The sequence below is a fragment of the Falco punctatus genome, assembly GCF_963210335.1.
Source record: "Falco punctatus genome assembly, contig: scaffold_40, whole genome shotgun sequence".
Taxonomy (NCBI): Eukaryota; Metazoa; Chordata; class Aves; order Falconiformes; family Falconidae; genus Falco; species Falco punctatus.
The window spans coordinates 954,720-982,006 of NW_027660300.1; the positions used below are offsets into that span (position 1 = coordinate 954,720).

The window sequence follows — 27,287 nt, forward strand, 5'->3', positions numbered from 1 at the left end:
AAGCCCCCCTGTATGTCATCCCCATCCCTGGATCTGGTGGTGTTAGTGCAGTACTCGGTGATGCCTCCAGCAGTGAACCCCGCCATCTACAGCGTGAGGAACGAGGAGCTCACGGGTGCAGTGAAGAAGCTGCTGCAGTCAGGTGTCTCTCAGGAGAAATGAGCTGCCTTGTGTATCTTCACAGGGGACTTCCTGTTCATCTTTGGATCATCCTGTACATTTATGACTGTATCTGTTACAATCCTGTTTGCCCTGCAATATCTGCACCCATTGCACTTGTTCAAAAGCAGGAACCCAGCCTGTGTGACCCAGAGGACTTTTTGTGCATGGGAGGGTGGTACAGCTGGCCTCCAGTGTTGCATCTCTGTAATAAAGGTGGTTTTTCTCAGTGCCCATGTCTGGACGTTGGGCTCTTCTTCCAAAGCTGAGCTCAGGAACAGGCTGCAGGAATTGCCCCCAGGAGCGTGCTGCTGGGCTTGGGTTCCCCATGGCTCAGGGGAGGAGGGCACGGGGCAACGCGTTAGGGCATGGGCCTGTGTTGAGCCTTGGCGTGTGGGTGCCCAGTGCCCATGGGAATGGTGGGTGACCAAGAGGGATGTGCCTGGGACCATCTCCCTGGGCTTTCAGGCACCGCAGCCCTGCACAGCAGCACCGCCTGCTCAGGGCCATGCCTGAGACCACCTCCCTGGGCAAGAGCAGGTGTCTCTGTGTATGCCCCAGCTGGGGCAGGCTGCTGTGTCCCTGGTGCCGCAGGAGGTGCCTGGGGAGCCCCCAGGCCAGCAGTCTGGTGCTGGGGACAGGGACTGGCCCCGAGGGGCTGCCGGGAGTGGGCAATCAGGGTCCCTGTGAGAGAGGAGCAGCAGACAGAGGGGGACACTGGCCTCTGTCCCTTCATGCCTTGGCTGGTGTCAGCCCTGGGGCTGACTGGCAGGATGAGACCCCTCTCTGCCCACCAGCATCTCCTGTGCCCTTGTGATGGTCTATGGCCATGGGGTGAGTGCCCAGAGCTCTGCAGCCCCCTTTGGGGGGGCAATTGCATGGGGCCAGCCCAGCGTGGGCTGCTGTGTCTGCCTGGGCTGGGGAGAGGGCAGGGGAGGTGGGCAGAGCTGGGGGGGATGGCCTGGGAAGGTCCAGGGAGAGGGAAACACCAGTGAGAGCTCAGCTGTGTGGGTGTGCAGGGTGGGGGCACACAGCAGGGTGGTCCTGGTGCAGACCCAGGGGTCATGGTGAAGGAAGCAAGGCACCAAAGGAGAGGGCCTGCACTGTTTCATGTTCCTTGGAGACCCCAGGGAGGATGCAGCAGGGAAAATTTCCCCAAGAAGTCCCAATCACCGCTCATTTCCCTGTGTGGTCATAGACCCCAGCCCCAGCAAGGGACCTTTGCTGCATTGTCACGTCTATCCTTCTTGGTGGCTTAGTGAGACCAAACTCCTTTGCCATTTCCAATATGAAGTGATTCATTTTCCTACAGACACTTCTTACACACAAGTGTCCCATAGCTCTTGCCACAGTTGGTCACTCAGCCAAGGCCGTGGTCAGAGACTTCCAGCCAGATCATGTGCTCATGGCCTTGTTTTGACAAATATTAAAACAGGCCAAGGATTACCATCCAGCAGCCCTGGGCCCAGCGCTCTGGCCTTTCACTCTAAACGATTCCTCAAATAAAACCCCAACTCTCTCAGCTTCTCCTCGTCCATAATGTGCTCCAGGTCCCACCCATCCTTCTGGCCTCTTCAGGACCTGCTCCAATCTGTTGGGGTCTTTCTGGTGCTGGGGAGCCACATTCCGGGCACAGCAGTCCTGATGTGGTCCTGTGGTGGGTTCACCTTGGCCCGAAACCTACCAGTGCCCCAGCTGCTCATTCACTTCCCTGACTCAACAGGACAAGGGAGGAAATAAACCAGCAATGCTCATGGGTCAAGATAAAGACAGAGAGATGACTTACCTATCCCTGTAATGACCAATTAGATGTTGTCTTGCCAAAGGCCAATTTCATTTATTGCCAATTCAAAAAGATTGTGATTATGAGAAACAATGTCCAAAGTATTATATGACCATTCCCCTCACAGGTCCTTCCAGGGCCAAATTACTCCATTGCTCCCAACCACCTAATCACCCACACCCTGAGAGGCGCCGGAGGGATATTGAAGAGTGGGCTGAAAGCACAGAACGCCTCTGCTGCTCCTTTCTGCTCACAATTCTGCCCTGCTAACCTTCATCAGGAGGTTCAGGGAATCTGAGCAGAAGACCTTTGTACATGCAGGACTTAGTGATGAGTGTCACAGGAAACCTGAGCAGGCCTGTGCTGTGCTCCATGTACCTCTTGGCCTTCAGGCTGAGCTGTGCTGAGTGTGTCCCTGGGTTGCAGAACAAGCCATATTGGAAGAAGAAATCTGCAGGAAGCTGCTGGTGAATGGCCAACCGCACGCCCTGACCTTTGTCTGGGACTGCAGTTACCAACTCCCAAGTGAACATCTCCTCTTAGAACACGAGAAGTGATGACTAGAATGGGTTTCCCTGGCACAAAACACTTCAAGAGCTCACATGAGACAATGTGGGATAACCCTTCTGCAGGCAGGATCTGCACCACTTGCTGCACCACTCTCCCAACGCTGTAAACTCCGTGTTCCCGGCCTCGGAAGGGACGGCATACAGCTGACACGATTGTCTCTGTGTGTAGAGAGTTTGCTCTAACCAAGGCCATTTGAAATGACACTTTGTCTCAGAGTCCAAGTGCCTTTCTTACTGCAGCCATAACCAGCTGTGCTGCGGGCATTTCGGGCGAGCGGGAGTCAGATTCAAATACTCATGGAGTTCAAGATCTGATCCGTTTATTGTACAAACCAGGTAAACTTTTATAAGGCATTCTATAAACGTGCGATAATGTGATTGGCTATCTTACAAGAGTAAAATAATATGATTGGTTAACAATTGTTTATTGGCAAGATTTCTGTTTCTGGTCATTCTGGCACGTAGGCTCCTTTCTGCAGTTTCCTAGCTCCTCTTATCGCGTCCTGCTGGCCCTAGTTTTGTGCAAGCATCTGCAATTTGTTCCTCCCTCTTCATTCCACTGTTCTGGTTGTGACCTCGTCTTATTTCTTCAGTATTTTTCCACTTGCTTCAAAGTTCAGTATAATCATTCAATACAGCAAGAGCCCCAACACAGCTGGGCTACTGATGGCCAATCCCCCAAGGGAACGGGACACTCCAGGGACCTCAAACTCGCCTTCATGGCCACGTGCCTCCTAGTGGCCTATGAGCTTCTCAGATGTAATGGGTGTCATAATGATAGCCCAGATCATCAGCCTGTGTGTGGCCTCGGTTACTCCTTGGTTAGCGGTTCCTGACGTGGAGAAGGCAGCGATAACGAGATGCACAGCAACGGAAGAGATGGCCAAGGACCCTGCAGGTGCCATGAAGGCTTTGCAGGAAGAAGTGTGAGAAATAGCCCCGAGAGCTGTGCAAATTGGAATGGCATTAGATATGAAGCTGGCGTCTGAAGGCAGAGTCTGTGCTGGTTTTAATACCAGTTGTTGCGTATACGTAGATCAAAGTGGGAGAATTTCTACAGATACATGTGCAAAAAAAAAAATAATTTGAAAACGTTCTAATATTTGTCGTGAGTTCCAGAAAGTTCACGCCTTCTATGAAATTGAAGTCAATTGGAATATTCTGACGTCCTGGTTTCCTGATTTACAACTATGGGTTAAGAAGTTCATCTGCAGATACCTTTCTCCTCTTTCTCTTTGATCACTCCAATCCATTTTACCTATGTAGCTTCTGCTTTAAGGTTCAGAGAGGAAAAGCTGGACTGTCTTTCAGTAGTGTCTGTAATTTTCCCTATGGGCAACTCTTCAGTAGTGGCAATAGACCTCATGGGGATTTGCTTGAACTAACAATTATACAGCTGAGAAATGTATTTTTTATTTAGTAATTTCTAACCCACTACCCCCCCACCACACACACACACGATAGTTAATCCCTCTTTTATTCCTGTGTACACCCTGTTCTCTAAGGAAAGCAGCCAATAATTACTGCCAAGAATTTGCTATATTCAGCTGCAGAGTTGGTTGAAGAAGTCTGATGTCAAGTGATGTAAGTCTCATGGAGCTGAGGACAGAAATCGTGGGGCTGGAGAGCTGAGGAGCAAGGCTGTCCACGCAGTGATTAGCTCCAGGGACTGCTTTTCCTACCTGTCTGCACCTCCTCAGGAGACACTGTGCATCAATAGCAATTGGAAAAGCCTTCTATCAATTCCCCAAAGTGCTCATTACCTGCCTTTCTCTTTCACTGTGCGGCTGAAACTTATCTCATGAAGTGTAGGAGCCAAACTTGAAGACCAGATGGCCCTGATGGAGGAGACTGGGCTTGTCAGGGCGTTCTGCCTCGTCATGAGCCCAGGGTGTCTGTGGTGCTGTGGACTTCAGGTGTTCAGAGGAGACTGAAGAAACCTCTCAAGAACACCAAGTCAGGAGCAAAGCCCACAGCCCCTGGAAGCGTTAATGGGCCCCGCTGAGGGCCATGGCTGAGAAAGCCTCCCCATGGCCTTGTTAGAGCCCATCCTTGGAGGCTGTGAGTGCAGGTAGGCAAAGGCGCTGTGCAGGCAGCTCTGCTGCTGAGCAAAGCCTTGGCTTGCTTGATGAAGCAGAAAGGCCATCCGTGACCTGCAGCCTGTGGGAAGGTCGGTGCTGTCCCTCACACAGGGCTCAGGGCTCTTCCTGGGGACCATGGAAGTTGGGCATCCAATGCCCAGGGAAGGACAGCAATGGCACAGCAACTTCCAGCTTCCCCACAGGGCTGCAAGGAGGCAACGATGCCCCCGTGCCGTGAGGACATCATGTCTTGTCATGGCCCTCAGAGGCAGAGACAGCTGCCACAGCCAAGGGGACACAGACCTGGGTCCTCTTGGTGCCTTCCAGCCTTGCCAGTTCCCTCTGCCATCCCCACCATAGGCTGTCCTGCATGCTTGGAGCCCTGCCCCTGTTTCCCTGCAGGCTGTAGGCACCATCTCGCTGCCCTGCCTTGCTCTCTCCCCAACATTGCCATACCTTCGCTGAGGTACCTCCACTCTCACCGGCTGTTCCTTGAAACACAAACCATGGGCTGATCCAGGCTCCCTCTGGCTGAGCCCTCGCACCGCAGCAGGACCCCTGCAGTGACAGTTCTTCCTGCTGAGCTCCAGTCTCTGCTTTCCTAGTTGAAACTTGGTGACATTTTTTCCTCTCTCCTGCTGTTTTCCCCTGCCCAGGAAAGCTTTACCATCTCAGAAAATACCCTTCCAGCAGGGAATGCAGCCAGGAAGCCTTTTCTTATGCTCTGCTCTCTCACCAGAGAGAAGGAATACTCACATGGTCTCCCAAACCATGTAACTGCTGCTGGCCTTTCAGCTTCTCCCAGGGACATGACCAAGCCATGTGCCTGCTGCTGTCCCATCATGTCCCCAGGCAAAAACAACCTCTATACCAGCCCTTCTCCTGGATGGGGCCTATGGGGTCCATTTGCAGAGGGACTGTCCCAGCCACGTTCCTGATGCTGGCCTGTCACCTCCAGAGGCAGAACTGACCTCACAGGCCCCTCGCAGCCAGGCACGTCCTCCTGCATGAGGAGTTCCTGAGACCGTTTTTCCCTCCCAATACCACACCCCTCCATCACCCTCATTCTGGCCCAGGTCCTGACCACAGAAAAGCATGCTGGTTTCATCAGATTTGTCAAATATCTTTCCCACAAGCCATTTCCCACAAGCTCATCTTCAGCTCAGCCCCTCTATTTGTGTTGACACATTTCATATATGCCTTTATAGCTCTATGGTGTTTTTTCAGGTTGGACTGACCTCTGGAGGTCATCGAGTCCACCCCTCCAGCTGAGGCAGGGTCACCTAAACCAACTTTCTCAGCAACTTGTCTAGGTAGGCTTGCAATATCATAGAAGCACAGAAACAGAGAATCATTTAGCTTGGAAAAGACCTTGAAGATCATCAAATCCAAATGTAAACTCAGGACGGCCAATTCCATCACTAAATCATGCCATGAAGAATTGCATCTACCTCTATTGAAACACCTCCAGGGCTGGTGATTCCACCAGCTCCCTGGTTCCAATGCTTGAGCACCCTTGCAGTGAAGATGTTTTTCCTCATATCCAATCTGAACCTCTCCTGGTGGAACTTGAGGCTCTTGCCACTTGTCCTGTCACTTGTTATCTGGCAGAAGACTCCTTCCCACCCCATCTACAACCTCCTTTCAGGTACTTCTAGAGAGCAGTAAGATCCCCCCTGAGCCTTCTACTACCCACACTAAACAACTCAAGTCCCCTCAGTCACTCTTCATCCAAGCAGGGATCCAGACCCTTCACCAGTTTTGTTGCCCTTCTCTGGAAATGCTCCAGGACCTCGACGTTTCTCTTGAAGTGAGGAGCCCAAAACAGAAACACGTTGTTTGAGGTTTGACTTCAGCAGTGCCGAGTACAGGGGGTCCATCACTGCTCTGGTCGTGCTGGCCATGCTCTTTCTCATACCAGACAGGATGCTATTGGCCATCTTGGTCATCTGCACACAACTGCTGGCTCATGCTCAACCATCTGTCAACCTGCACCCTCAGGGTGCTTCCCCAGCAGGCAGCCTTCCAGCCACTCTGGCCCAAGCCTGTAGCCTTGTGTGGGGCTGTTGTGACCCACGTACAGAACTGGCACTTCTCCTGGTTGAACCTCATACAATTGGACTCACTTGAAAGGTCCAACCTGTCCAGATTCTTCTGTAGAGCCTTCCTGCCCTCAAGGACACCAGCACTGCCACCCAACTTGATGTTGTACAAAAAATCACTGTGGGTGCACTCAATCCCTGTGTCTGGATTGTTGATAAAGTTCTGAAACAGGACTGGCCCCAGCACTGAGCCCTGGGGAACACCACTCCTTATGGGCCATCGTCACCTGGATGTCACTCCATTTACTCCCCCTCTTGGGGCTTGGCTGTCCAGCCAGCTCTAACCCAGCGTAGGTGGGCACCACTTGACTAACATTCAGCCTTCTTGGGCCTCCCCAGTTAGCCAGCACTGTTGAAAGTCATCGCTGTGCTGAGGCAATAGAGAAAGAGACCAATGATTTTCAAAGTGTTCCTGCATCACGGGATGTCCATGGTCAAGGACACAATCAAAAACACCTTGTCATTTCTGGGTATAAGGTTCACCGGAACCACATGTCCTCTGGGGCTGCAGAGGCATCACTGGCAGCAATGCCTTCTCCTGCAGCACTGCACAGTCCAGCCCTGCATGTCTCTGGTCCCAGGGACAGCATGGATTGCTCTCCTTAGGGACATCTCATTTCACCTTCACAGTGACCTCTGCCCACCACCCCAGCATGCGCTGCAGCAAAATATTTTGCTGGTGTGGGACCTTGGACACTTGGTACCCATTATTATTTTTGTTGTTACATGTCTGCGCTTGGCCCAGGTGACACAGGTGTGGTTCAGGGTAACTCTGCTCTGAAATAACCTAAATCAGGGAGAGGAAGGGGAAAAGTCTTATTTAAGCAGCGTGAGGAAGCCTTAGGATCAATAACCTCACATCTTCTTGGGGAATTTAGAGATCCTGTGTGTTTACATGGCAGGGGTTTGGGAGTGGTTTGGAGGTGTCTGTAGGGCTGGCAAAGGTGAGAAGAGACCAAGAGCTGACTCCATGGCCATAACAGCCACTTTCATTTGACTCCAAAATGGACCAGCCCCTGCCCAAACCTGAGCCAATAAGCAATTCTAGTGGCACCTCTGTGATCCCCTATGGCAGAAAGGACCAAACACAACGGGAGAGGAGTGAGAATTATGTGAGAGAACAACCCTATAGACATCAAGGTGAGTGAAGAAGGAGGGGAGCCGCGAGACAGAGGCTTGGTGGGATCCTGCAAGCCAGTGGTCAAGTAACCACCCGCCGACAGTCACAGGGCAGCACAGTGACAATGCTCCTTTAGGTGTCTGCAGGTTCTTTGCATCGGCATTCTAGCACAGCTGCCAGATGGGCCAGCAGCTGTGATGCTCCCCTGGATCTGAAACCCTGCATCATTCATGTCCACCTTGGTTCTAGGAGCAAAGAAACGGTGGAGTCTCATCTCCCAGGGGGAGTGAGGCAGGAGAGCAGCAGAGTGCAGGCCCCAGGTCACACACTGGCAGGCTGTGGCCTGTGCAGAAGGAGGGAACGCTCCTTTGGGTGCCCTGGAATTGCCCCACAAGCATAAACTCCATTTTCAATGTTGGACCTGTTGGAGGCTGCTGTCCTTGCCGAGCAGCTGTGCTGAGCTCTGCCACCTGCCCTGGCACTTGGTTCCCTCAGTGTCACAGCTCTGTCTGCAACAGGACGGGCTCCAGCTGCCGCTGCGTGGGCCCCTGGCTGAGGGCACTGCTGCACATCTGGGCTGAAGCCCCCCAGCTGTGGCACCAGCCCAGCTGTGCCTGGCCACAAGGCAACCTGGTACCAAGTGTCCCCGAGCCCGTGGGTGCAAAGGCTTTGCTTCAGAGCAGAGACGTGGCCTGGGCAAAGGAGAGCTGAGTCTTGAGCCCTCGGACTGTGCAATGAAGTGCTGCAATGGGCTCTGCAGGGCTTACTGAAGCACTGAGGACATCCTCCCCGCCCCTGCCTGTAAAACCACCTAACACACCTAATAACCAAAAAATACAAACCAAAAACCCCCCAGTCAATAGTAAGACAAAGGTAACTGTGGTAGTGACAGATTGCAACCTCCAAGTCAAACAGCCCTCAAACGAGGGCAAAACCCCGCTTGGGAAGCATGTGCAGTCAGTGAAAGCCTTCCGTGGTGCTGCCTGAGGGTGAGCACTAATGTACATCACGAGTGAGAAACCTGTAACCTATCCCGTGTAGGTAAATGAATAAGCAATGTGCTATGAAGTGTCAAAGTGGACAATGAGGGGATAAGTGAGTGGAGACTCCATGGGAACTTCTGGGATCAGTGGATGGGCTGAACCTGTCATTCCCCCTAGGGACGCCTATAGGGTAAGAACTTTATGCTAGCACAAACTCACGGTAGCTGTTGCTCAGGGTGTTGCTTTAAGCGTGTTTTGCAGTCAGTCTACCATTACTGGCATCCCTTGAACCTTACTCTGTCACAAACTTGCATAATAAAAATCTTCAGCTGAAGTTCATTTTCTATAAGTCTCTGGAGATGTGAGTAGGGGTTTTAAGGGCTCTGACTCAATGATGCTGTCAGTGGGGTTCCTGGATAGGTTGGTAGAGTCACCCTCGGATACAGTGGGCTGTCAAAGCGCAGGTCGTGGGCAGGTTGGTCAGACACAAGGGTCTCGTCTGTCTTGGGAAACTGCCAGGCTCATTAAAAGCCAAGAGTCTGAGGAAACCCCTTGTCTTAGTGTGAAAGCACTGCTGCACATCTGGGCTGAAGCCCCCCAGCTGTGGCACCAGCCCAGCTCTGCCTGGCCACAAGGCAACCTGGTACCAAGTGTCCCCGAGCCCGTGGGTGCAAAGGCTTTGCTTCAGAGCAGAGACGTGGCCTGGGCAAAGGAGAGCTGAGTCTTGAGCCCTCGGACTGTGCAATGAAGTGCTGCAATGGGCTCTGCAGGGCTTACTGAAGCACTGAGGACATCCTCCCTGCCCTGCCTGCAGAACCACCAGACACACACGTACACACACGCTCCGTTAGGAGTACTTGGATCCTTTGCTGCAGTCTTCCTTCTGTGCTGGCTACTGAAGGGTTAACAAAAGTTGATACTCAAGCAGAAAACTTTTCCTAGTAAGGGAATTGCCAGTGCTGGAAATAAGTGTGTCCCCCCAGGTGAGGCAAGGCCCATGAGGGATTGCCTCATGCTGCTGCCCATCAGGTTCCCCTGCAGCCCCAGGGACAGCTGGAGGGAGCCCAGAGGGGCAGAGGAGGGAGGCAGGGAGAGCTCAAAAGCAGCCCTTGGTGGGAGGCTGCTGAGAGCTCCCTGCTGGAGAAATCTGCAGAGCCCTTGAGCCGGTAAGTGTGTGGCTGCAGGGCAATGCCTCTGCAGTTGCTAGCCGGGTCTGCAGCAGCTGGGGCCCCCCCAGCCTGTGGGACCGTGTGGGAGCCTTTTGCTGTGGAGGAGGCCAGTGTGCTGCAGAGCAGGGCTTCCCTGCTGCAGCGTGGGAGGGCCAGGGCATGTGGGCTGCCTTGTGCCAGGGCCGGCTGCAGGGCTGTGAAGGTGGCTGTGCAGGCAGGGGTGCCCAGGGCTGTCCTTGCCAGCAGGGTCCCTGCAGCCGCGGGGGCTGTGTGCTGGGGCAGGGGCTCTGCCGCCTGCCAGGGGCAGCTCTCTGCCTGCTGGTGAGCTCCTGTGCTGATGCGGGCAAAAGTTGGTGTGGAAGGAGCGACCCCCAGCAGGACAAGGTCTCAGTGATTTTGTGTTGGTGCTGCATATATCAGAGCTGTTCACATCTCCAGGTCATTTCCAAGGGGACTTTCCATGAGCACGTTCATGGCAGGGGTTCACTGCTTGGCTCTGTGCTTGCCTGAATCTCTGCTGCCACTTTTCTGTGGCTCCCTTGGTGCAATGGAAACTCAGCTGTGCAGGTCAGAGCAGGGGCTGAGATGCTGAAAGCATCACAGGGAGGTTGATGAGGAAGCTGAGCAAGTGCCTTCCCTCCCCAGCACGCTGCAGATGAAACCAGCATCAGCTCTCCTTTTCCCTCAGGCTTTGGGGGAGCTGTTTGTTCCTGCCTGCAGGCAGAGAGCGGCTGCAGGGCACAGCTGGGCACACAGGGGCTGAGCTGGGCTCTGTGAGCGCTGGCAGGGAAGGGCCCTGAGGCCAGAGAAAGAGCTGCTGGCAGGGACAGCTGCAGGCAGCAGAGCCCTGGGCAGGGAGGGGGGAGATGCTGAGGGGAACCCTGATGCAGGGCAGATAGGGGCACCTCCTGGCCACGGTCTGCCGTGCAGGTGCCTTCCCTGAGCAACACACCTCTGCTCTCCTCTCCCACCCAGCACAGCCTTTAGACCGTTGGTTTCGTGTGTTTCTACAGCTCCTGGTCCAGCAGGGCAGCAGAAGGGATGAAGTGCATCTCTCCTGCTGCCACGCTGCCATTTCTCGCTGAGCAGAGCCTGAGGGTGACTGTCCTGCACTGCTGCTGTGTGGGAGGTGGTGTGCCGCGCTGGGCAAGGGGAAGGAGTTCCCGAGTGTCCCTTTGTCTCTCTCCTGGCCTTGCTCAGATGCTATTGGCATTGCAGACAGGCTCTCTGGCAATAGGGGTTTCAGCTGCCGGCTCAGGCACAGACCTTGTGGGTCCTCCTGTGCAGACATGTCCTCTACCATGGAGGTGTCCCAGCTTTCCCCTAACCTGTGATGCTGTGGGCAATGCAGCCTGTGAGGCTGGGGGAGGAGCTGACACTCTGTCTCAAGCTTTCCATGATCAGGACCCTTGACTATCTACCTCGGGTGTCCACCCAAGGTCTGTACTGCTTCCAGGGCACACAGTGAGCCCTGGGTGTCCTTGGGTAGCAGTGTGGTGCTGAGCCTTCGGGAAGGGATGAGGCATTTTCTTCTCTGCAGTGGATCCCTCTGCTCTCAGCAGTGCCTGGCTGCTTGTCAGGGTCACATGGCAGTGTGATCACTCTCCATCTAAGAAAGGAGCAATTGCCGGGCAGCTGGGAAGGAGAGGGATGGAGAGAGCAGAGTGCCTGCCTCTGCCCTCAGGCACAGACAGTCCCCTTGCCTCTCAGCACTCACTCTGCTCTCCCTGAGCACAGCACAAAGCCCTCCTGACCTGACTCTGGCCATGGCCGTTGCTCAGCACGGGCAGAGCCGATGCTGACAGGCCCTTCTGCGCTGGGAGCAGTTTGGGCTGAGCCAGGGCAAGGCCAGGACTGGCCCCTGCCCCCAGGGTTCCCATGAAGCCCCTGCTGCAGAGCAGGGCTCACTGCTGGGCAGCCAGCGGGCACAGCCCCTGCTCCTCACAGCACACTCGGCCAGCACTCAGCACAGCTCCAGCCACGGCTCGGAAGGGAGCTCTCCTAGGAACGGCACTGGGGGGACAGGGGGCACCGGGGGCGCATCTAGGAGAAAGGGTTTTCACTTGGCTCACAGAAGTCTTTACTGACTTGTCACTATGTTTTCTTCATGAACGGGACCCTATGGTTGGAAACAGCAGATGTCCAACAGCAGCTCCATCACCCACTTCCTCCTCCTGGCATTGGCAGACACGTGGGAGCTGCAGCTCTTGCATTTCTGGCTCTCCCTGGGCATCTACCTGGCTGCCCTCATGGCCAACGTACTCATCATCACCACCGTAGTGTGCGACCACCACCTGCACACCCCCATGTACTTCTTCCTCCTCAACCTCTCCCTCCTCGACCTGGGCTCCATCTCCACTATTGTCCCCAAAGCCATGGCCAACTCCCTCTGGGACACCAGGGACATCTCCTACTCAGGATGTGCTGCACAGCTCTTCCTGATTGTCTTTTTCCTTTCAGCAGAGTGTTCTCTCCTCACCGTCATGGCCTATGACCGCTTTGTGGCCATCTGCCAGCCCCTGCGCTACGGGACCCTGCTGGGCAGCAGAGCTTGTGTCCACATGGCAGCAGCTGCCTGGGCCAGTGGGTTTCTCAATGCTGCGCTGCACACGGCCAATACACTGTCACTGCCGCTCTGCCAAGGCAATGCCCTGGGACAGGTCTTCTGTGAAATCCCACAGATCCTCAAGCTCTCCTGCTCACACACCTACCTCAGGGAAGTGGGGCTAATTGTGATTAGTTCCTGTTTAGCCTGTGGATGTTTTGTTTTCATTGTTCTGTCTTACATGCAGATCTTCAGGGCTGTGCTGAGGGTCCCCTCTGAGCAGGGACGGTACAAAGCCTTTTCCACGTGCCTCCCTCACCTGGCCGTGGTCTCCCTCTATCTCAGCACTGCCACTTTTGCCTACCTGAAGCTCCCTTCCCTCTCCTCCTCATCTCTGGACCTGGTGGTGCCAGTTCTGTACATGGTGGTGCCTCCAGCACTGAACCCCTTCATCTACAGCATGAGGAACCAGGAGCTGAAGGACGCACTGAAGAAGCTGATGCAGTCAGGTTTCTCTCAGCAGCACTGAACTGCCTCAATCTCTTCACAAGGTGTCTCCTGGTCATCTCGGGAACATCCTGTGCATTTAGCACTTTTAATGTCACAATTGTGTTTCTCCTAGAATGTTTGCATGCACTCCACTTCCTCAAAGGAATGACCCCAGCCTGCCTGACCCAGAGGCTTTTGTACTTTTGCATCCAGGGTGGTGCAGCTGGACTCCTGTGTCACATCTCTGTAATTTAAGGGGCTTGTCTAGTGGAGATATCTATCAAGTTCCCAGGAGAGTAAAGCACCAGTGTAGAGCTCAGCTGTGTGAGTGTGCAAAGTTGGGGCAAATAACAGGGTGGGGGCACACTGCAGGGTGTCCTGGTGCAAATCCTTGGGTCACGGTGAAGGAAGCAAGGCAGTAATCGGGTGGGACACAGGGCTCTGCTCAGTGCCATGTTCCTTGGATATCCATCCAGGGGAAGCTGCCCCAGGTGCCCCAAGATGTCCCAAGCACCAGTCATTTCCTTTGCTTGTTGTACACCCCAGTCCCTACGAGGAACATTTGCTGCATGGTCACCTCTGTCATCCTTAGTGGCTCAGTGATACCCAAATCCATTGCAATTCTAAATGTAAATGGAGCCACTTTCCTACTGTCACTGGTTACACACAAGTCCCATACCTCTTGCCTCAGTTGGCCACTCAGCCAAGGCCGTGGTCAGACATCTCCAACCAGATCAAATCCTCACGGCTTTGCTTTGACAAATAGTGAAGTAAACCACTGACGGAGATCCCACCAACTGGCCTGGGTCCAGGGCTCCAGTCTTTCACTCTAGGTGTTATCTCAAATAAACGCCAGTTTCTCAGCCTCTCCTTGTCCATAACATGATCCAGGTCCCAGCCATCCTTCTGGCTTCTGCAGGACTTGCTCCAGTCTGGCAGGGTCTTTCTTGTGCTGGGGAGCTCCATTGTGGGCTCAGCAGTCCTGATATGGTCCTGTGGTGGGGTTAACCACGGCCAGCACCCAGCCAGCCCCTCAGCTGTTCATCTGCTCCCCTGACTCAATAGGACAAAGGGAGAAAATAAGCCAGCGATGCTCCTGGGTCAAGGTAAAGGCAGAGAGATTACTTACCGATCCCTGTCATAGCCAAAGATGTGTTGTCTTGCCAAAGATCAATTTCATTCATTGCCAATTAAAACAAGATGTTGATTGTGAGAAACAATGACCAAAACATTGAAGACCCTTCCCCAGTTTCTCCCAGGGCCAAATTACTCCATTGGTCCCAATTCACCCACACAAGCACACCCTGAGAGGTGCGGGGGGGATGTTGAAGAGGGTTGATGGCACAGAACACCTCTGCTGCTCCTTCCTCCTCACACTTCTGCCCTGCTCCAGCGTGGGTCCTCTCCATAGACCCCGCTATCTTTGCGGTCAAGGGTATGCATTCTTCATTTCATTCTGTCTTGCTTGTGTCCTTGAAACTCAGAGAATGACAGAGAATGTTGACATTGGAAGGGACCTCTGGAGATCATCCAGTGAAACCCCCTAGGAGAAGCACGGCCAGCTCAAGCCGGTTGTACAAGGCCTTGGCTTGGTAGGTTTGGGCTATGTCAAGGGGTGGACATTCCATAACCACTCTTGGCAACTACCTGCAGTGGTTGAACATCCTCAGTTCAAAAAGTGTTACCTTGGCTCACATGAGCCTGTTACATGGCTCCTGCTCAGCTGCTTGTCCTCTGGCACCCAAAGGTCCTTCTCTGCAGAGCTGCTCTCTGGCCGGCCTGCCACCAGCAGGATAGCCCCAGGAGGGCTGCATAACAGGCTGGCCTCCCCCAGGGACTTGCTCAGCACCAGCAGCAGCATCGTGCCCATCTTGGTGATGAGCTTCAGCTCTGGCACAGGCCGCAGGGTGCTACAGAGTCACCTGGGAGAGCAAAGCCCTCTCCTGCCAGGGCTGCGCAGCCCAGGCCTGTTGCCCTCTGGCCTCGGGGACTGCAGCCTTTGCTCTCGTGGTGGGAAGCTCCTTCATCCTTCTGCTGCCCCCTGCCACCCGCTCCAGCATCCTCTGCTGGGCAGCAAACCCCTCCCACACAAGGGCTCCCGTCCCTGTGACAAGCCTGCCCTTGGCCCTGGTGCCACACCTGAGGTGCTGCAGCCCACATGGGCCCCAGAGCCCACCGCCTGGGGCACGGGCAGCAGGAGCCCCCTGTGCCACCACAGAGCTGTGACATCAGTGCCGTAAGCGCTGAGGAGGGGCAGGGCAGCTCCCACGCCTTTGGTGGGGGATAGAGACACAAGGTCTGTAGGGGAGACCTACGGGAAAGATGAGGGGAGGGGGACGCTCTGTGGGATGTCAGGGCAGCTCAGACAGATGGAGCTCTTCTAGTGGATGGGCCAAGGGGTGAGGTGGGAGCTTGTTTCGGGATCACAGGGGAGACCAGCCAGGGTGGCACTGTGGGAGGAATTAGTTGTGGTTTGACACTGGCCAGCACCCAAACACCCAGAATCTGTTGCTCACTGACCCCTTCCATGCCCAGCGTGATGGAGGAGAGGATCAGAGGAAAACTCACAGGTCAGGAAAAACAGAGTTTAATAGGAGAAGCAAAAGCTTTGTGTGTGCAAGGAGCAACATGAGCAATTCGCTCACTCCTTGCCATGGGCAGGCAGGGGTTCAGCCATCCCCATAAGAGCTGCTCTTCAGCACATCTGTCAGTGACACGGGAAGACAAATGCCACGACCACAAACGTTCTCTTTTCATCCTCCTTTCCCCGAGCTGTTATTGATGAGCACAACGTCCTGGGATATGCAATATCCCTGTGGTCATGGGGGTCAGCTGTCCCAGCTTCTTGCATCCCCCCAGTCTCCTTGTAGCGCAGGCAGAGTGTGAGAAAGAGAAGCCTTGGTGATTACTCTGCAGCGGTGGCCAAAACACTGGTGCGTGGTCAGCGCTGCCCTAGGAAGAGACGCAAAGCACAGCACCAGAAGGGCTGCTGTGAAGAACATGCACTCCATGCCAGCCCGAGGCAGGACAGAGTGACAGGTCATACAGTCAGGGTGAGGCATGAACAATGTCTTCTTGAAATGACCTGAGGAAACCTGTGGATCACAGAGCCTGGCTCTTCTGGGGGAATCCGTCTCCTTGGTGATCACTGCACAGGTAAGCAAGGATGCCAGGAGCCCAGGGGCTTGTGGGCGAGTTCCCCAGACCAAACAGGCCACCCAGTCTGATGCTCATCTGCACCTGGGGCTCCCCAAAGACAACAATCTGCTCAGGGATGTGAATAGCAATGCCACCTTGGTTGTAGTAGTGTGCAGTTGTGGTGTCCCTGATTCCCAGATAAGTGGGGAAGGAGAGCAGCAGAGCACAGCCCTGGGGCAGGAGGGAAGGAGAACCTGGCCTGCTGAGGGCACTGGCAGGTGGGATCCCATGGGGGCAGGGCCCTGAGAGCATCCCTAGGCCTTCCTGGCCCTGACCAACCTCACCTGGGGCCTCCACCCAAAGTTTTCTCCATGGCTTTGGGAGGCCATTGATGCCAGGAGGAGATTCAGCTCCAGCGTGATCTGTGCTGTGGGTCTGCAGGTCTCCAGGAAATATTTCACACACAGTGTTCCCTGTCCATAGACCTTGTTCATTTGGCCTTGCAGGCTCATTTTCCCTCTTGATACTAGATGGGATGTCCAAGGAAATGACACTATGACCTAGGGGCTCTCTGCTTCCTTACTTCCCATCCCTTCATCAGTTGTTAGGAGGAGGAGAAGGAAAAGCAGGTCAGGCTTCTGGGTGTCACGGACTGAAAGGGAGGAACAAAATTGTTACCTTCAGCTCCTCTCACAGGAACCAGAAAGCACTGAGATTCCTCTGCCTTCCCCCACTTTTAGCAAAGAAGTTCACACTATCCAAGTAGAGCATTTGTTTGCATTCTGTATATAGCTTCAGACACCCCGTGATGTGGAGGTTGGTCATTTCATTACCTCTGGCCAAGAATATTCTTATTTCCACATCTGACGATTGGCTATCACATTCCTGACAGGCTCCATAGTTCCAAGACTGGGCTCATCTTCCTGACCACCTCCCCACTGGGACTGGCAGGTCACTAGGAGCTCCCAAGGCCTTCCCTTGTGCAGGCTGAACAAGGGCCTTGCCCTCAGTTTCCCCTCCTGGGAAAGTGTTCCAGCCCCTGAGCATCTCAATGACCCTTCACTGAACTCCCAGTCATACACACCTTCCTTGCTGTAGTGGCTTGTCTCTGGCCAAAAGCCCAGCAGCCACCCAGCCGCTCCCTCCCCCCTTCACTCCCTGTCAGGGCCCAAAAACGAGCACAGTCACGGACAGGGGGTCTAACGAGGGATGAGCATGGGGACACAGTCACTTCCCGCACTCCCTTGGCAAGGCCCCTCTTCATATGCTCCAGGGCACTGCTGGCTGCCTCTGCTGCCAGGTCACGGGGTGGGATTGTGTTTTGCCTTCTGTCCCCCAGCACCACCAGGGCCTTTTCTGCACAGACACTGCCCAGCCAGGCAGGTCCCAGGCCCTGCAGCTGCAGGGTGTTAGTCCATGCGAGGGAGGGGCAGGCTCTGCCCTTGGTCCGTCCTGCATCTGTGCAGCTCCTGACAGGGCGGCCACCCCACCTGCCAGGGTTCCCCTCATGGCATCCCTAGGGCACAGGGATGGTCCTCTCAGTTTGGTGCCACCGACAGACACTGTGAGACTTGCCTCCACGGGGTCATCTATACAGCCCTTAAACTGTAATCTGGAGAGTCCTCTGCAACGTCCACACTGCCCCAGTATGTCCCAGTGGCCTCCAGGTGGGGTGTGAGCCCTTCCCCACTGCTCTCTCAGCCTACCCATCCCGCTGGTGTTTTACCCATCTCCTTCTGTTCCCACCCAGAGTGTCATGGCCTCACGTGGGCAGAAGAACGCTGATGAAAACCATGACAAGAGTTTGGCTGAAGCTGAGGGAAATGACATCCACTGTGGAGCTCCTCACGCACAACTGCAGGCTGTCAGGTTGGCGAGGCAGGATTTACCCTTGGAAAATCCACCTGGACAGTTACCCGCTCAGGTGCCAGAAATGTCACCCAAGGGGACTCTAACTGGTGGCACACCCCTCACCATGGGGGTTTGTGCAGCCTGTGGTTCCCCGAGCTAAAGGCTGCAGGTGAAGAAGGAGGACAGTGCTCTTGCTTCAGTTCATTGCTTCCTGTGCTCCTGCCTTGTACCACAGTGAGTACTTGGAAACCTTGCCATAGGCAACACAAGGCTCTTACATCCTCCCACAAAAGCCCTCCATTCTCCAGCGTGGACCAGCCCAGCTCCCTCAGCCTGATCTACCAGGGCACGTGCTCCAGCCTTGACCATCTCTGTGATTCTTTACTGAAATGGCTCCAGCGTGCCAATGTCTCTCTGCTATTGCGGAGCACCAAAGCTAGACAAGTACTCTAGATGTGGTGAAACAAGTGGGAAGCAGAGGGAGGGAATGACTTGCCGTGGCTGTGCTCCTGGTCATACAGCCCAGGAGGCTGTTGGTCACCTTTCCTGATGGCTCCTAGTTTGCCGAATGCAAACCAAGGGCCCAGCCAGGCAGTCCCTGCCCTGTGTCATCGCAGGGCCTCGGTCCACTTTAGGGGCAGGACTTTCAATTTGTCATTCTTGGGTATCACGAGATTCATGGGTGCTTCCAGTCAAGAGGAAGTTCCTCCAGTCTCTAGGACCTTCCAGTGGTGATGGAGAATGGCTTCACTGGGACATCGGCCTGCTCACACTGCTCCCTGGGATGCCGCCCCTCCACCTCCCTGGAGTGGGAAGCATTGAATTTGGTCAAATGACTCCTGACTTGATCCCCATCCACACTTGGCTGGTTCCCTCCAGGGCCCTGCCTTCAGGCACAAAGCTTTGGGACACGATGCTGGGGAAGACTAAGGCAAAGAGGACCTGGAGGATGTTCAGTTTTATCTAGACCTGCTCTTACTAAGCCCAGCAGTGGCCACACAGGGGCTTTGTTTAGTTCTTAAACTGTTCTGCAAGTAGCGACAGATCCTCTTTATGCCCTTGAACGTCTTGCAAGACCCCATACTAAGCAGGCTTTGGCTTCCCTGAAGACATCCCTATTTCTAAATTCCTCTTTGAGCCCTCGCATCCACCTTCAGGATGCTTCCTTTTCTCTCTGGAGATACTTGAGGAATTCCTTCTTTAGCCAAGGATCTCTCTTGGCATGTCTGCTTGATTTCCTGCTTCTCGGTATGGACAGTTCTGCTTGGGAAATGCTTTCCTGAATGACCAGCCGTACACAGCTCTGCTGTCCTTGAGTGCTGCTGCCCATGGGACTACCACTACAAGTCCCCTGAAGAGGCTGAAGCCTTCTCCCACTATTTCATGAGCACTACAGCCAGGGCTGACACTGGTTTTCACTCCCTCAGCAGCACTGCCTGTTTGGCAAGGACCAGATTCAGGTGAGCGTCACCTTTGTTGGCCTGACACCTGTGCAAAGAATTTGTCTCAAGAGACCCCCGACACCAGCTGGACGGTGTGTATCCTGCTGTGCTCCCCTTCCAGAAAGTGTCAGGGTCATGAAGTCCCCAATAAGAGCTGGGACCATGGACTTGCAGACTTCCTTGGCTTGCTTAGATAAGCCTTTCTCCACTGCCGTACCCTGAGTGCGGGCGCTGTGTCTCCCACCAGGATGGCACACTAACCGGCCTCTCGCTGACACTCTCCTGCAAGGGCTTACCCAACCTGCTGCACACCCCGTAGAGGAGATCCGCACGGGCAACAAGTGCCTGCACACGGAGGGCATCCCCTCCTCAGCTTCCTGGCCTGTCCCTCGTGAAAAGCCCACACCTTCCCCTGCCGCACCACTGTGACCTGTCCCACCACCCCTCAGGATTTAGTTCATCAATAGCATGATTTACTCCATCCATATCCAGCACGATGACAGCAGGTGGAAGTCCAGCTCCTCCTGCCTGTGCCCCAGGCCCAAGCCATCGGTGCGCTTTTGGGCTGCAGCACCTCAGCCATAGCGCTGGGGCCACGCTCAGGCTTCTCTCGGGCAAAGCTGGTACCAAGCGCCCTCGAGCCAGCGTGTGCCCGTGCTGTGCTGGAGACCAGAGACCCGCTGGAGTGGGTGGCGGTGGCAATCTAAGCGCACCGGCAGAGGAAGCCCTGCCCTCTGCAAGGCCAGAAAAGCAGTGCTGGGCTCTGCAGCCCTGGCAGAAGAAGGCTTGGCTAGCTGCAGTGCTGCTGAGGCCCCTGAAGGCCTGTGGGGGAGGGGAGGCTGACCTCCAGGAGGACATGGTGCTGCTGAAAATGTGCTTCAGTTTGGGTATGCTGTGATCCAGGAACACTGTGAGGACCATGCACTGGTTCTTTGATGGTATCTTCACGGGGCTGAGCAAAGGATTGTTGGAATAAGTACCAGTGGAGTGTGGGAGTAGCCAGGTGATTGGAACCCCCACTGTGATGGGCTTCCTGTTCATGGACCAGCTGGATGAACTTGGGTCAGACCGTGACGCACTGCAGGGCTGCGATTCAGTTACTGGTTGACAGAAACCAAAGCTACCTGAGGTGCCACCTGGGCTTCCTCAACGGAACCATATTCCTGGCAATAAAGATTTGGATGCCCACATTTTTATGTTGCAGAAGGAAGCCGAGCTCCATTAGATACCAGAAGCAGTTACAAATGCTGCAATACCTCTTGTACGGGCTTCAGGAACACCAGGGCAACCCCAAGCAGGGGAACCAGTAATCATCCAGCTGAAGCCAAATGCCAGACCAGCAAGTCAAAAGCTGTACCCAGTTAAACTACAAGTCAGGAAAGGGTTGGAGTCATTAATTGAAGAGATCACAGATTTTGGGTTACTAAGAGAATGCCAATCAGAACATAACACTCCAGTATTACCAGCCAGGAAGCCAAATTCAGAAGAATATAAACTGGTGCAAGATTCAAGAGCTATAAATCCAGCTGTGCAAGATGTCCATGAGGCAGTAGCACACCTGTATGCCCTCCTGACCACCCTGAAGGAGAATGAGGAATGGTTGACTGTATGAGATGTGAAGATGCCTTCTTCTGCCTTGTGCTGGCTGCTGCCAGTCACCAATCGGTTGGTTTTAAATGGGAAAGCCCTGAAACTGGTTGAGAAACCCAGCTGTGCAGGGCTGTATGACTGCAAGGAGTTAAAAATAGTCCTACAGTCTTTGGAAATCAATTAGCCAGTGAGTTGGAAAGCTGGCAAAAGAGGTATGAAAATGTCGCCTTGCAGCAATAGGTAGGTGACATACTGCTAGCAACCAGTAGTAAAGAAGATTCTATAACAAGGACCTCCTAAACTTTGGAGGCTAGCAGGGTACAAAGTACCCTGGGAAAAGGCAGAGACCACCCCAGAAGAAGCAACCAATTGGGGATTTACAATTTGCCTGGGCCTGCAGAGTCTTGGAGCTGGAGGAAAAGGGCCATTTGTCAAATCCCAGAAGCCAAATGAAAACAAGAGCTCAGAGCATCCCTGGGAATGGCCGGGTGGTGTCACTTACGGATAATGAATTTGGGACTCATTGCCAAGCTTTTATATGAAACTGTCAGAGGAAACGGAAACCTCCTTGTCTGGACTCAGGAGTGCAGAGAGGCATTTACGGAATGGAAATGGACTGGAATGAGTGCTCCAGCTCTAGGCCTCCCAAACCCAGAAAACCCATTGGAACTCTTGTGCATGAAAGGTGACACGTTGCCTTAGGAGTGTAGGTCCAGAGACCGGAACCATGGAGCAGAGCCGTGGGGAGCTTTCCCAAACAGCTGGACAGTGTCAGTAAAGGACGGCCAACCTGTCCGCGCACGGTGGCAGCTACAGTATTACCGGTGCAAGAGGCCCACGAACTGACACCTGGGCAAAAATGACATGATCTCAGTGGAAAAGAAGAACTAATTCTTCTTTAAAGACAATGGCAGAGGTATATTCTAGCCAAGTGGAATTAAAAGGCACGCCAACAGAAAATGGAGACTGGGACTTATTTGTAGGTGGTAGTAGTTTTTTGCGAAATGGGACCCAAAGAGCAGGATATGTGGTGGTAACTATCAGAGAGAGAAGAGAAGGCAAAGCCCTCTCATCTGACACGCGGGCCCAAGAGGCAGAACTCACAGCCTTACTAAGGGCACTGGCATTATTATCAACAGACAAGGATTTTTTAATGAATGGACATATTTGAAATTTGCCTTTGGACTAGACCATGCCGATGGGGCTGTTGGAAAGAAAGAAAGAAAGAGGACTCTGAACCTCTCAAGGATCCCCAGCCAAATTATGAGGCAAAGACCCAACAATCATTTCAGGTGACCAGCTGACCCAGGGTGCTGGCAATTATGCATCGTAAAGTGCAGCACCTTGGAGATAGCTCGGTGCATCTAGGACAGCAAGTGGCAAATCAAGCAAGGAAAGAAGCAGCTGAAAGTGAAATATTGCTAGTCCTGCCAGAGAAACGGCAGAAATTAGGACCTAAGAGCCCACAGGATCCACCATAAAACAATCAGTTGGCTAATATACTGAAGGCAAACCAAATCATGGATGATGGGTGACTCCTTCACATCAACTAACATTTAAAGAGGAAATTATGTGTGAATTGGCTAAAAGGAAGCACCAAGAAACTCCCTGGGGAATTCAGAGGATGTTAGAAGCCTTGAAAGGGCAAGTTCTAAATGTACCATGACTGGGAAAACAAAAAGCAGAGTGAAGAAGCCTGAGTTTTACCTGAAGAATAACCCTCACCTACCCCAATGATCTTTCCCAGGGCTGACAAAGCCCAGGGGATTACTGGCAAATAGACTTTTTCCAAGTTACTGCAGCAAAATGGGTATCAGTATCTTTTAGCAATGGCAGATGCTTTTTCAGGCTGGCTGGAAGCTTTCCGTTGCCGCACCAGTAAGAATTATCATAAGTGTAAGTTCAGAGATAATACTGAGATTTGGGGTACCCATAGGACTTTCTTTGGGTAGGTGTTGGAGAATGGCTGGATGAGAAGGGTCACAGATCATTAGAGCATTTGCTCGAGCAGAGCCGCATCCAACCAGTGTGCTATCAAGACTGGGCCTCAGCTGAGGTTGCCAGCTGTGCTGATGGCTGCGGTGTTGCAGGGACACCGCGGCCTTAACAGGCTTCACAAACAACTCTGAGGAGGTATGTGCAGGAAAGATAAAGAAGTTACGTAAGCTAGCTAACCGCAAGTAGGAGGACCATGTAAATGAGCAGGTAGTGATTGTAGCCAATCATAGACTGCTGAGTATGCATAATTAGATACACTGTATAAATAAGAGCTATTTGGATTAATGAATGGAATCATGCTTTATCACTCATATTGAGTCGGCTGCATGTTATTCCCCGCCGCTGGCAGGTAGGGGTTCACAATTGGTAGTAGAAGCCCTTCACCTTTTAGCTAAACTAGGAGGGGTAAAATGGGATCTCCACACTCCATGGAGACCTCAATCAAGCAGGAAAGTAGAGAGAATGAAGCAAAGCCTGAAAGGACAGATGAGTAAAATCTGCCAAGAACCTCAGAGAGAGCAGTCAGATGCTTTTCCCTCAGCATTGCTACAGATACAGGATCCAGCGTAAACAGAAGGAGAGAGTTATTCCTTTGGAAAGGATACATGGTAAACCTTGCCAGGTGACAGAAATGGAGTGAATCCCAAAATAATAGAAGGGAAACATGGTTTAAAAGAGTATGTTCAGTCTCTAGGAAAGGTCCTGTCCTCTCTCCAGAGGTACGTCACTGTGAGCGCAGATCTGTCCCTGGACGTGCCTGTACATCACTACTAACCCGGAGATTACGTGTATCTTAGAACGTGGATAGATGAACCGTTGAAGAGAAGTGAAAGGACCTTTCCAGATTTTTCTCAGCACCTACGCTGCTGTCAGGCCTGAAGGAGTCACTCCATGGACGTGCCATAGCAGGGTTTAACCAGCCACATCACCAGAATGGACTGTCAAGCAACAAAAAAACCCTTTATGCTTGAAACTACCTCCAGAATCATGAAGTTCTAGGTTCAGGATCTTGCATTATTGCCAGACAGCATATAAGTGGATGACTGAAATGCGACCCCGGATAAGACTGGGCTGTCTACAGGGAAGCTGGAGTCTGCTACTTGCCTCTCCTTTGTAGATATATGTTGAAACCTGTTTTACCGATGTATAGAATTTGGCCTGTGATGTGGTATGCTAAATCCTCATCTTGGGTGGGACCAGGAGGAGTCATGGACATGGAATACTCATTTGAAAATTGTTGAAGAATCGATAAATGCTGTTAGGAGGAGTGATTGTTGGGTAGGTACCCATTTCCCTGAATGTCCTCATGCAGGAATGCCTGTAGCTGGTATCCCCATCCCATTTGGGACTAGTGGGCATAACTTGTGGCTAAGACCAAAATACACTCATTGGAACGAGACTGACCTCCAGACCTGGGCAATACTGAATCCACACTCAGTGTGAAGTGTTTTACTAAAATGAAGCCAAGACACACCAAAACGGAGCTCTGGTCTTTGTGGGTCCCTACCCACATTGTGATTGCTCAATGCAATTCATGAAGCTGTCAGAACTAACTAGCAGTAGGTACTGGAACGTTCCACTGGGCACTGGGTGTTGCTGGATATGTGCCAGTGTAGCACAAAAAGCGTTACCACCAAGATAGCCGGGTAGATGCACCACCAAGATGGTGGGATATTTCCTGATATGACTGACTGAGACACTGGACAACAGTCGGTGGTGAACAACTTACCTGCGGAGATACAGGCGGAATCAACCACCCTTTACAGAGAGACCCACTGGGTTTCACTCTTTTGCTGGGTGGTTTATTCCTTGGCGAGGGGCTGCTGCATTGGGGAAGGCAGTGATAAAGAGATCCACAGGAGTGGAAGAGATGACCAAGGACACTGCAGGTGCCATAAAAGTTTTGCAGGAAGACCTTTCAGAGACAGCTCCTATAGCTGTGCAAAACAGAATGGCACTAGTTATAAAGTTGGCATCTCAAGTTGGAGTCTCTACTATTGTTAATACCATTTGTGAGCATGTAGATGAATGTGGAAGAATTTCTACTGACTTCCAAGAGATTTGGAAATGACATCATGTTTTGCATGAGATCCAGAAGGTCAACTCCTCATATGGATTTCTGACTTACATCTATGGATTAAGAAGTTAACTTTCACATACCTTCCTCCTCTTACTCTTTGATCATACCTGTCCCTCTCACCTACCTAGTTTCTGCTTTGAGCTTCATGGAGTTAAAGTTTGACTGCCTTTCAGTAATCTCCCTAATACTCCCTATAGGCAACACTTCAGCAGTGGTGATGATAGACCTCATGTGGATCTGCTTGAACTTACCATAAATCAGATGAGAAGTCTAAGTTATTATTTATTAGATAGTATTATTTTTCCCCTAGTTTAAAAAAAAAAAAACAACCAACAAACACGTTCTATTCCTATTTGCCCCCAGGTCTCTAAGGGAAGCAGGTAGTAATTGCTGCAAAGACCCTGCAATGTTCATCTGCAGAGTTGGTTAGAGAAGTCTGATGTCAAGTGATGTAAGTGCCATGGGGTGAGGAAAGATATCACGGGGCTGGAGAGGTAAGGAGCAAGGCTGCCCACACAGTGTTTAGCTCCAGGGACTGCTTTTCTCACCTGGCCACAGCTCCTCAGGGGACACTCTGCATTAATAGCAATTGGACAAGTCTTCTGTCTTCATCAAAGTGCTCATTGCCTGCCTTCTTCTTTCACTGTACGGCTGAAACTTTGGCCAAAGGACCAAAATTGCATGTTATCATCACAATCGGAGGCAAATGCATGAACGCCACGCTTTGTCCTTCGAGAGTAGCGATGTTGTAAAATCATAGATGTGTTATGAGTCGGGACGGAAAGTCACCCTAAGCTACACAGACCTTCTTTTATATGAGAAGGAATGACAGGCCATGCTCGATCACCACAAATAAAAAATACTCCAGCAGGTAGTGAGAGCAGAGCATTGCTGGATTTAGACAGGTTGTTACCAGTGTAATTACACCAGATACTTGCATTTCTAAAACCAGGATGAATAGGGGAAACGCCCCATGCCCTAGATCAATTCTTTCCCGTGTAGTTAAATTTTATGCAAAAATCCATTTTTACTGAACCAAGGAGTTCAATTCCCTGCGGTTCCAAAGTAGCCAGTGGGAGATGGGGTATCCATACATCCCAATTGTCTGTCACATTTTTTGATACGTTTTTGGGTGGAAAAAGACTTTGAAGGTTTTTAGGTATAGGCCATTCATCTAATGGTAAGCCCACAAGACATGTGGAAAAAGGCTGATACAGAATGGCCATAGCAAGACACAGAGCATCCTGTCCAGTCAAGTTTGCCAACGTGACCCAAACGTTTACCTTTGGTAGAAAAGGGGGATAAGAGCTACCTTCAATAGGCCAAGGTCCAGGTATGAACATCATTATCCATATTACTGACAATGTGCAGGAGCGGGCTGGAAACTAGGACCATGCATGGCAATCAGTTAGCTGAGGGGAATGTGCTCGAGCTTGTCTAGACAACAATTAACATGATGAGGCATGTTTACAGAGCACAGGGGAGTGTGAGATGGATGGCGCCAAGGAAAGGTAACACCTTGCTGTTAATTGCTGGCAGTTAACCACCAATCAGGGATTGCCTAGTATGCAAGGCTTAGCTTCAAGAACCAATCTGTTTAAAACGCGCAGCTTCGGAAAGTGTATAAAAACTCGTGCTTCTATACAATAAATTGACATTTGCTTGCATCAAGCTGCGTCCCGTCTCTTCATTCGCCGCAACAATGCTTGTTTCTCTTTTTCTTTTTCTATTGTCATTTTGCAACCAGCCATTCTTCTGGTCGTACTGTCCACGACCGAGGCACTGCAATTGATTGTCCACACTCTACTCCTACAATGTTCTTGTTAATAATATAAATTCTACTTGCTAATACAATATATTGAAACAACAACCGTGCGATAGCCCATACTTCTAGCAAAAACTAAGTTTGGCAAAATCTCAGAACCTAACCCTATAACTCCCTCTAATTCCAAAAGAGGTTTTCCCATAAAACATTTGGCCCACTGTATATGATTAAACCTTAATATTTGATTATTACACTCAGAACACATCCAATGACCCCATTTGTCCCTTAGTCTTACAACTCGCCAGCGATCGTGATCACAGAGTTCACAATGAATCTTGATCCACGGTCGACTAGATGGTCCATGTTCATAGCAACGTAACTGTAGAAATCGAGACGCTGTCCAATCTGGTTCATGAGAGTGTC

General features: G+C 52.3%; 1 protein-coding gene and 1 long non-coding RNA gene across 2 annotated transcripts in view; both read left to right on the forward strand.

The window, feature by feature from the left end:
* Positions 1-27,287, forward strand: part of LOC308057221 — a 199,044-nt gene that overhangs the window by 20,554 nt on the left and 151,203 nt on the right. The gene's annotated exons all lie outside the window — the stretch shown is intronic.
* LOC308057210 (olfactory receptor 14C36-like) lies at positions 12,201-14,016 on the forward strand. Its single transcript, XM_080411340.1, has one exon. The coding sequence runs from the start codon at positions 12,216-12,218 to the stop codon at positions 13,038-13,040; it is 825 nt and encodes a 274-aa protein (XP_080267466.1). The 5' UTR covers positions 12,201-12,215; the 3' UTR covers positions 13,041-14,016.